Source organism: Orussus abietinus, unplaced genomic scaffold (assembly GCF_000612105.2).
Source record: "Orussus abietinus isolate OABI.00-Male unplaced genomic scaffold, Oabi_2.0 scaffold173, whole genome shotgun sequence".
Lineage (NCBI taxonomy): Eukaryota > Metazoa > Arthropoda > Insecta > Hymenoptera > Orussidae > Orussus > Orussus abietinus.
Genome location: NW_019394381.1, coordinates 73,666 through 85,123, shown reverse-complemented (window position 1 = coordinate 85,123; position 11,458 = coordinate 73,666). Strand labels below are relative to the sequence as shown.

The window sequence follows — 11,458 nt, the reverse complement described above, 5'->3', positions numbered from 1 at the left end:
AACCCAGATAGAAAAAGTGATTCAAAATTTGCATAAAATTTGCCTCATAAACAATCATGAAGTGAGGGCATTAATTAACTTCATACAATGTCCGGAAATTAATGTCACGGAATGATGTTACAGCTCCTGGTAAATTGTTCATAAATTTTCAGCTCATAAATGTCGATTACAGCATAATTGGCATATGACTCGAGTATGCGGTAAATATATTGCTGTAATTATTAATGACAAATTTACCGCGAATTTTTCTTAACATTTATTATATCATATACGCACATATATTGCAGACATTTCATGCAGCAAATTGTTTGTTAATCGATTATCCTGATTATAATCATGAATTGAATAATTGAATAAAAATGATGAATTAAATTGATGAATAATTGATAATCACGAATTTCTATCTGGAATACTCCAAGAAAATGTCATTTTCGATTATCTTTTTGAAGTTTATTATAAATAATAAACTGATTATAATCATGAATTGAATAATTGAATAAAAATGATGAATTAAATTGATGAATAATTGATAATCATGAATTGAATAATTGAATAAAAATGATGAATTAAATTGATGAATAATTGATAATCAAGAATTTCTATCTGGAATACTCCAAGAAAATGTGATTTTCGATTATCTTTTTGAAATTTATTATAATCATATGCGTAGATATATTGCAGACATTTCATGCAGCAAATTGTTTGTAAATCGACATTCCTCATTACATGACGATCATGAATTTCTATCTGGGAACTTTTTCGGCATTCTTAAGTCGAGCGAGAGTTCAATTTCGATCTTAATTACAATTAAATGCAATTAAACGATGTTAAACAATCGGGGGAAATAATTACAAGACTCGCGCGTATAGACGGACTTTTGTCTAGGGACCCTGGATAGGGATAAGTCCAACTAGATCTCTAGTGGAAACAGTCTCGATCGTTTATTATTTTGTTAAAGCGTAGGAGTAATTAGGAGTGGATAATTAGTGCATCGTAGACGCAGGTTCGTTTCCGGAATTCGAGGAATTCCTCATTTTTTGGGAATCTAGAGGGGAGGCTTCGTCGATTAAAGACCCGGCTTAATCAAGGCCGGCTGTAGTAGTGAATTAATTGCACCCACACACACACACACATACACACCTTGTGGTGGTTTAGATAGAAATTGAAAATATGTATTAAAATTCCTCAAGTGCGTGCTTGATGCACGCACAAAGTCGCCATTAAGCCGGATGTCACTTTACAACGCATTCGGGTTAATTAGGCCGACTTACGAGATAAATGTGTACTTATATGCAATTATATGCGATATACTTAATCCTAACGGGGTCGCGTGGTCGACGATTCTGTAGCTTGTGTTTCGAAAGTAACTAATCGTCGAATAAAATATATTTCTAACTCATCCTGTCAACTTTTTTTTATCTTCCTTGTTGAATCATTTTTCCAGGGCATTCCGAGTAGACTGATTTCATAAGAAATCATTTTTTCATGATTCAATATGGTGTTCGAATGTCTATTTATTTGGATTATTTGCTTACTATCATTATAATATTTTCTTGCATATTTAAATGATTGCAGTTTTAACTTCTTGCAATATTACAATCTTTGCAATATTTTCTTGCATATTTCAATCATCGCAGTTTTAATTTCCTGCAATATTACTATCATTACAATATTTTCTTGCATATTTAAATCATCGCAGTTTTAATTTCTTGCAATATTACTATCATTACAATATTTTCTTGCATATTTCAATCATTGCATTTTCAATTTCTTGCAACATTACTATCATTACAATATATTCTTGCATAGTTCAATTATTGCAATTTTCTTTCATATTTCAATTTCCTGCAATATTACTATCGTTACAATATTTTCTTGCATATCTAAAAAAAGGCTAGCTAATCAACTCTGAGATTGTCAATGTGAAATATTTAATTGAAAAGTCTGTTATTAAATTCAGTCGAGTGCGTTAGTTAATTTAATGTATTTATCTATTCGTACAATTAGCGGGATTTTTTTTTATTACATGTACTGATATAAATCGAGATTAAAAATCGACGTAAATCTGATAGCGGGAGTTTGAGATAGTTTCGTGCATCAGTTCTGAGATTTCATATGGATGTTGAAAATAAAATTTAAATAATAATTATTCCAATAATTATTATTGATTACACATACACATTATATTCCTCTTTCTTTTTAACCGAACACTGGTCAAGACCATTACATGTAATATACATTCGTTAGAACACATCTAATTTCGCTTATCAGCAAATATCCTCAATTCTATCAGGTAATATATTAAAAAAGAAATGACTAATCCTTTAATGAAATATCTTTCTAATAATCTTGTCATTTATTAATCTCTAGTATAATTTCTTATAATTAATTACGAGTATTGCATGCCCTTACCAACGGGATTATCGAAGAGGAATTAATCGGAACATTACAATTTTCCTTATCATTAAGGTGATATGAAAGGGTGATATACATATAGAACTCCCTTTTCATATCACCTTAATTCCTCATATTTCGTTAATAAGGTAATTATTTAATCTCACCCTAGACTATTCTAGGGACATTTATCGCCATGGAAATAAACTTATCAATTTTCCCGTAATAAAGAGACATTCACTTATCACCTTCAATCCACGTCGACAAAGCGTTATCATGAGTATTGGACATAAACTAGAGATAATAGACTAGATATTCACGATCGGATCGTGCGATTCAAATTACCCGCTCAAAAAGTGATTTTTCTTCCTCGCAGGCATTTGGCTTTCCTCGATTTTCCTTTCTTTCACGGAAAGGAAAAATCGAATCTTCCGGCTTTTAGGTTATCTACTTAGATGAGTATTTTCCAGGCAAGGCTGAGCATAGCTGAGAGATCTCATCCCTGAGAGAATTCCAAAAAGAATTCCTCGGGGGCTTCTCTTAACGCGGCGTCCCTTCTTATTCTAACTTATTTTCTAATCCGCCATCTTGGATCCAGAAAGATCCCTGATGTATATACTAACTGGATAGCTGATATCCTAAAAAATAGAAATGAATTTATTGGCAAGATATAATTGCCATTTTCATTTAAACACTAACGAGAAAAAGATACCCTGGTAGCACAAAATATTTCTCCTATATTTTCTATACATTTAACGAATATCCTACATCTTGTAAATATTTACCAGACATTTGGAATATTTGCAAAACGTTTACTTTAGAATATTGTCTCTATAATATTTATATGATATTAGCTCCGTGTGTTTTCATAATATTTTTCTACCTGATATACAAAACATTTCGTTTCATTTTAATACACGTATTTTTTAAATATTATCCGCCGAATACATGGTAAACGTTTTAAAAATATTTAAAATCAAAATCACACGTTTCGCTCCCATAATGAAATAGCGGAACGAAAATATTAGAAAAATTTATTTTTATTATGTTCACGAGTTAAAAAATATAATTTCTCTACGTTTATAAATTATTGAAACTAAATGTGTCATTAAGATTTTCAAGAAATATTTCAAACATCTTCCAATGACATCTACAAGAAATCTTAACTAAATCTGTCGCTCGAGATATTTGGCAAAGATTACAAAGAAATATTTAGAAATTATTCTATGCTACTAGGGTATAACCTCTTTCTTAGAATATGCCCTACGTACCGTTTTACCCGTAAATTGTATTTCTTCTATCCTTCATACTTTTTAAAGTAAATTATATAAACGTTTTCGTTTATATAAACTGTTTTATACTTATAAAAGTTTAATATTTTTTTTTTATAAAAATTTAATATTTATCATTACTGCGTGTATCGTCATGGACGTGAATTAACGTCAGCGTTATCATTACTGCGTGTATCGTCATGGACGTGAATTAACGTCAGCGGCAACCAGGAATAGAATTTAAAATGACGTGAATTCACGTCACCGGCAACCAGGAGTGGAAATGGAAAAGACGTGAATTCACGTCAGCGGTCGCGAATGTGTTAATACAACAAATGGGTATCACCTAGCCAGTTAGTATATAGATAAGAGATTAAGATATAAAAATTATGACACTTGACTAGGAATATGCTTAGGTTCGTTCGCAGGTATTCTATCTTTTGGCTACTAGATATCAGGTTGAAGGATCCTTATCGGATTCTCAGCGTCATTGCTTAGCGTAGACCAAATTGTTTCCTCGAAACATTGCCTCGAGCATTGTTGTCCGATTGTAGCTTCTTCCGGCTGATTCCATAGCGGCGACAACTTGTTGGTACATTTTCCACGCCGTTATCACCGGAACCTCCGACTCCTCCTTCTCTTTGTCCTTCTCCATGTCCGGATAGTCCGCTGTTCTCTCCAAGCTCTGATTAGTCACCTCGGCCTCGGGAATCATCTGTACCGAGATAGAAATTCATGATCACCATGTGATAAGGAAAATTGAATTAAATTTAACTAAGCTACATTGAGAAAAAACATCCCAGATAGAAATGTATGATCACCATGTGATAAGAAAAATCGATATAAATTTAATTTAATTACATTTATTTATATTACATTGAGAAAAAACATCCCAGATAGGAATTCATGATTTCCATTTAATAAGATAAATTGATATAAATTTAATTTAATTACATTTATTTATATTACATAGAGAAAAAATATCCCAGACAGAAATTCATGATCATATGATAAAATTCATATTATATATTCATTATGATACCAGATAGAAATTCATGATCATCATATGATGAGGAAATACGATTTTCAAACAATTTGCAGACCATTTGCTGCATGAAATGTCTGCAATGTATGTACGCGTATTACACAATAAATGTCTAGTTCTTTTTTTTCCCCCCAATGAGAGCACAGATTTCTATGAGTGTATAAAGAGCAGGTGCTGGGAATAATTTTATTTTTGGATGCTTTTAAAAAATCGAAACCCAGATTGCAAAATGTGTTTTAGTTGGATTTCTTCTTTCGCGCTGATTTCTCCCTGATTTTTTTGAATAATATTAACGGGAGCATTTTGCCGGTCAAATTTTTTTTTTTCCCCCAATAAGAGCACGGATTTTTATGAGTGTATAAAGCGCAGGTGCTGAGAATAATTCTATTTTTGGATGCTTTTAAAAAATCGAAACCCAGGGACGCCGGCGAGCTACTCGACGTTTTCAGGTCGCACAGTATTAAGCAGAGAATGCAGAGACCCTCCAATCAATACCGGAAGAATATTTATCAGACTTCGGAAGATACATTGAAACATACAATTAAAACATCATCTACTAACAGAACGAAACTTCTGCCTGTGCTAAAAAATAAATACCCCAAAAATCCATCTTGAAAAAATCATAAACATGAAATTCTCCGCCCAAAAGAAATTCCAAATAAATTCCAAAATTCGATATCTTAAAAAATGTCTACAGAGTGTTTATCTACATATCGACGCTATATTAAAAATTTTGCATCTTAGGGATATTGGTCGACAAAGGAAAGCAGAATTATAAATAAAAGAAATCGGCGTCGGATGAATTAATTCCCACAAATTTGTATAAACATCTTTTACCTTATTTCCCCTAAATGTGCACTTTGTAAATTCATTGGGATATCTTTTCGAGTTTAATTTAGGATATTAGAATCCTGAACATCTGCAGATCTGGGATCTTTCTGCAAGGTTATATGTATGGAATAAAAATGAAGATATCATTGTTAATCAATAATAGTCGCTCGAGACTGAATGTCTTACAATATTAGATATTTCCGTTTGTTTGGCATTAAATTTGCTAATTAAATAAATTTGAAAATCCGAAGCGCTGTGATTTTTCCGCAAGGTAATATGTAAGGAATAAAAATGAAGATATCATTGTTAATCAATAATAGTCGCTCGAGACTGAATGTCTTACAATATTAGATATTTCCGTTTTTTAGAATATTGTCTCTATAATATTTATATGATATTAGCTCCATATGTTTCCATAATATTTTTCTACCAGACATACGAAAGATTTCGTTTCATTTTAATACACGTATTTTTTAAATATTATCCGCCGAATACATGATAAACGTTTTAAAAATATTTAAAATCAAAATCACACGTTTCGCTCCCATAATGAAATAGCGGAACGAAAATATTAGAAAAATTTATTTTTATTATGTTCACGAGTTAAAAAATATAATTTCTCTACGTTTATAAATTATTGAAACTAAATGTGTCATTAAGATTTTCAAGAAATATTTCAAACATCTTCCAATGACATCTACAAGAAATCTTAACTAAATCTGTCGCTCGAGATATTTGGCAAAGATTACAAAGAAATATTTAGAAATTATTCTATGCTACTAGGGTATAACCTCTTTCTTAGAATATGCCCTACGTACCGTTTTACCCGTAAATTGTATTTCTTCTATCNTAAGGAATAAAAATGAAGATATCATTGTTAATCAATAATAGTCGCTCGAGACTGAATGTCTTACAATATTAGATATTTCCGTTTGTTTGGTATTAAATTTGGTAATTAAATAAATTTTTTAATCCGAAGCTCTGGAATTTTTCTGCAAGGTTATATGTAAGGAATAAAAATAAAAATATCAATGTTAATCGATAATGGTCGCTCGAGAATGAATGTCTTACCGTATTAGATATTTCCGTCTGTTTGGAGAAGCCTTACTTTTGGGTTAATCACTCGAATATCGAGTTTGAAGAACTTTGCGCTCTTTTTTCCCCAGCAGATCCGAACGGGACGAGAGTCGGAGTGGAACTGCGGAAGAAAGCGACGCCAAGCATCAGCTGGGGGCGCCACTGCTCCCCCTTTACTGCAGATGAGGGTAGAGCTAACTCGACAATGGACACGTGGGGGCCATGTGGGGTTTTGTCAAGAGACAACCGCGTCCCTCTGCCTCCAGTTCTCTTCACTTAAGGTGATATGAAAGTGTGATATATATGTACGTATTCATACATGTGCATATACATGTATACGTATTTGCACAGATATGTATACATGTATGCCACATATTACACATGTTTGCACAGACACGTATCTATGTATGTCCACATACGGCATTTTACGGAAATTTGCATAAACCGCACATACGTGTGTATGTAAATATGTTTCATTGTGCGTACTTGCATTATACGTAATTGCACAGATATGTATACATGTATGCCGCATATAATACATGTTTGCACAGACACGTATCTATGTATGTCCACATACGACATTTTACGGAAATTTGCATAAACCGCACATACGTGTGTATGTAAATATATTTCATTGTGCGTACTTGCATTATACGTATACATGTATGTCCACGTATTATACATATAGGCACAGATATGTATCCATGTATGCCCACATACGGCATTTTACGGAAATTTGCATAAACCGCACATACGTGCATATGTAAATATATTTCATTGTGCGTACTTGCATTATACGTATACGTGTATGTTCACATATTATATATATTTGCACAGATGCGTATACATGTATGTTCACGTATTACACATATCTGCACAAATATGTATCCATGTATGTCCACATATGGCATTTTACGGAAATTTGCATAAACCGCATATACGTGCATATGTAAATATATTTAATTGGGCGTACTTGCATTATACGTAATTGCACAAATACGTATACATGTATGTTCACGTATTATACATATTTGCACAGATATGTACCCATGTATGCCCACATACGACATTTTACGGAAATTTGTATAAACAGCACATATGTACGTATGTGCGGTTATGTACATAGGAAATGTACATATGCACGTTTTTATTCGGATAAGCGACTTAATTGACAAAAATCGAGGGTCGACCACCTTTTACGGAATTATGTCGACCATTAGTATTACGGAGCGTAAACCCGCAGAGATCATTGTCATCTCACAAATTGAGTAAATTGGCTGAATTGACCCCTACTGTCAACTGTCAAACATATATGACATTACAAATATCCTGCGGAATTTATAACTGAAACGTCAGCGAGTCCGATGTATCGTTTTATTAACAGATTAATATAATACTATATAACAAAAACATTTTGCAATACAAAGTGAGGTAGAAACGTCAAAAAGTGTAATGCATCGTCGATTCACATTGAAAATTTAAACCTTACAATTCTGAACTATAAACTAAAAATGTTTAATTGTATTTTGTAAACTCCATTTGAGAAAACGAGCGAAACAATCGACTTATAAAATTTAAATAAAATCCCAGGTGCAACAAAAAAATATAATCTATGGAACAAAATCACGAAACTCTTGCCCTGCAGTCGAATAAACAATTTATATGAAATAACGAGCTAGGATATAAATTATTTAGAAAACCCATTTCAGAAAACGAGCAAAACCATCAACTAATAAAATTTAAATAAAATCCTAGGTACAACAAAAAGATATAATCTATGGAATAAAATCCCGTAACTCTTGCCCTGCAGTCGATTAAACAATTTATATCAAATAATGAACTAAGATATAAATTGTTTAAGAAAACCCATTTCAGAAAAATAGCAAAACCATCGATTTTTAAAATTGGAATAAAATCCCAGGTGCAACAAAAAACTATAATCTATGAAACAAAATCCCGTAACACTTGCCCTGCAGTCGAATAAACAAATTAGAACATATAATGAGGCAAGATATTAATTGTTTAAAAAACTCATGCCGGGTATAATGACCCACCTTGAACCTGGAACAAAATCCTGTAACACTTGCCCTGCAGTCGAATAAATAAATTAGAACATATAATGAGGCAAGATATTAATTGTTTAAAAAACTCATGCCGGGTATAATGACCCACCTTGCCGGGGGCAAGACAGAAGCATTTTGACAGCACGTTGCTCAAAGCGGCGCATGACATTAGCCCTAACAGCTGCCGGAAGTACATCTGCTCCAACGTCCACGTCGAGTAATTCGCCTCAGCCGGCAAATTTTGAAAAAAGGCGAATAATCTAAAAACAAGTCGGAGTAACTAAACGTCATTTTCAGACCCCTCGAAATTCGAATCGATACTCAGTGGATTGGATTTTGGAACGCAGGGGAAGAATTATCTTTTTCGAAATCCGCTCCACTCTTTTTTCGTAAAGAACAGCTGTTCGGAAGGAGCGTGCTGATCGGAGATTAGGAACTCGTGCACCTTTCCGGTACCTTATTTTACCTCTATTTTTATTAGCGGTGTATATGCACCGCATGTCAACGTCAAATTTTAAATACAAGAAACATGTACTCGTAATGCAATGCTAATTAAATTTTTCAATATACTTCAAATCGTAAATTGTTGCAATCTTACCTCAATTTTTATTAGTGGTGTATATGCATCGCATGTCAACGTCAAATTTTAAATACAAGAAACATGTACTCGTAATGCAATGCTAATTAAATTTTTCAATATACTTCAAATCGTAAATTGTTGTAATCTCATCTCTATTTTTATTAGTGGTGATGAAAGACTTCCCGAGGAATTTAGTGGCTGCTGGGATTCTCAAGAAATGTTTCCACGTGTCATGGCGGCCAGAATTCTTTCCTAAAAGTCCTAGACGCGGTCTCAACCCTTTCGGGGTCTCACCCCCACAGCTGACGGGGTCGGCAGACCACCTGACGGCTGTCAAGACAGCTGTTCCATCCCCTCTGCCCTCCCGAATTTCCTCTCGGTCCAACTGGCCAAAAAACCAAACGAGACTCGTCGAAAACGACAACTCCGACGAACTTCCTCCGATGCGAGACAGCAAGACTTATAAGACAGGATATTTCGTTAACCTTTCGACTACTAAGAGCGCCTAAAGGCGCCCGACGTTTGGTCGAATATTGCCTGCACGGTCAGAGGAATTTCGCCCTTATGTCGAAATGGGTTAGCTATTGTAGCGATATATTAAGTCGTCTAGAAAGGACAACGAATCTCTCGAACTTCTTCTATTTTCGGGGATATAGACAACTAACTCTTAAAATCGGCCCGTTTTGTATTCGCATAGAGAAAAAATTACGACTCACCCTTTCGCTATTAAGAGCGCCTAAAGGTGCCCGACGTTTGGTCCAATATTGCCTGCACGGTCAGAGGAATTTCGCCCTTATGTCGAAATGGGTTAGCTATTATAGCGATATATTAAGTCGTCCATTACTTTACCGAAATGACATATGGAACCCTTCAGTTCGTATAAATATCAAAGTGTATTATTAAAGTGTGTATTATCACAGTGTATTATCAAAGTAATTATAAAAGACTTCAACATACATATAAATGTCGGTAACGCGACGCGCCAGCTTATGTTCCTACTTGAGCATTCAAAATGACGTTCCTACCGAAAAGGGTATAGATGAATTTTAATTTCTCGACCTCGATTAAATTTCTGAGCGCCTTTCATATCACCTTAAAGTATCGGGAGCAGGTCGGACTTATTCCCGGGCATCTCGTCGTGGCGCGTCCTGTTTTTACGGGGCAACTGCCTCGGTACTTTTACAACAAAAGTACTCGGCAAAGAGCAGATGCATGGCATGTGCTACGACCCACGCCAGATGCCACAGTGGCGTAGAATTTTACCCGAGACCGAGTCCCGAAGGAGGACCTTTACAAATTCGGGATAATGGTCGCGTGCCGACCGATGGAAAAGTCCCCTAAGAAACGTTTCCCTCCTCTCGTCTAATGCCCGGTTCCAACCTTGGTCAATACCTTAATCCTCGGTTACGAGTTGCACGTTGAACCATATTGTAACCGCGGGTTAATTCCCAGTAACCGCCGTTTAGATTAACCGGCGAAATTCGATCGGTTAGTTTTAGTTCATCGAACCTTAACTTAGAAACTGCACAAACGTGAGGAAAACTTGTCGATGGAAATCTCCCTAGAAAAACGAAAAGGTAATCCTCGGTTACCAGTTGCACGTTAAACCATATTTTAACCGCGGGTTAATTTCCAGTAACCGCCGTTTAGATTAACCGGCCAAATTCGACCGGTTAGCTTTAGTTCATCGAACCTTAACTTAGAAACTGCACAAACGTGAGGAAAACTTGCTAATGGAAAACTCCCTCAAGAAACGAAAAGGTAATCCTCGGTTATCAGTTGCACGTTGCGCTACATTTTAACGGCCGGTTAATTTCCTGTAACCGCCATTTATATTAATCGGCCAAATTCGATCGTTTAGCTTAAGTTAATCGAACTTTAACCCAAAAACTGCACAAATGTGAAGAAAACCTGGATTAGATTGAGGATGTGTTAACATCTTACGATAAAACGGATGAAAATTTGATTCTATTTACAATTTCTTAATGATCGAAGTACGCTTGAATATATTTTATATCAATTCTTAACCAAAGAACTTTATTTCTTAGGTTAGCACCTGAAGTTAACCAGCGAAATTCGATCGTTTAGCTTCAGTTAATCGAACTTTAACCTGAAAACTACACAAATGTGAGGAAAACATTAATTGGATTGAGGATGTATTAACATCTTACGATGAAACGGATGAATAATTGATTTT

At 34.5% G+C, this 11,458-nt stretch overlaps 1 protein-coding gene across 1 annotated transcript; it reads right to left on the bottom strand.

The window, feature by feature from the left end:
• Positions 1–3,862: 3,862 nt before the first annotated feature.
• On the bottom strand, positions 3,863–4,621 carry LOC105696681. Its single transcript, XM_012419337.2, has one exon. It carries the CDS (start codon positions 4,378–4,380, stop codon positions 4,153–4,155), a length of 228 nt encoding a protein of 75 aa, XP_012274760.1. The 5' UTR covers positions 4,381–4,621; the 3' UTR covers positions 3,863–4,152.
• Between the last annotated feature and the right edge of the window lie 6,837 nt (positions 4,622–11,458).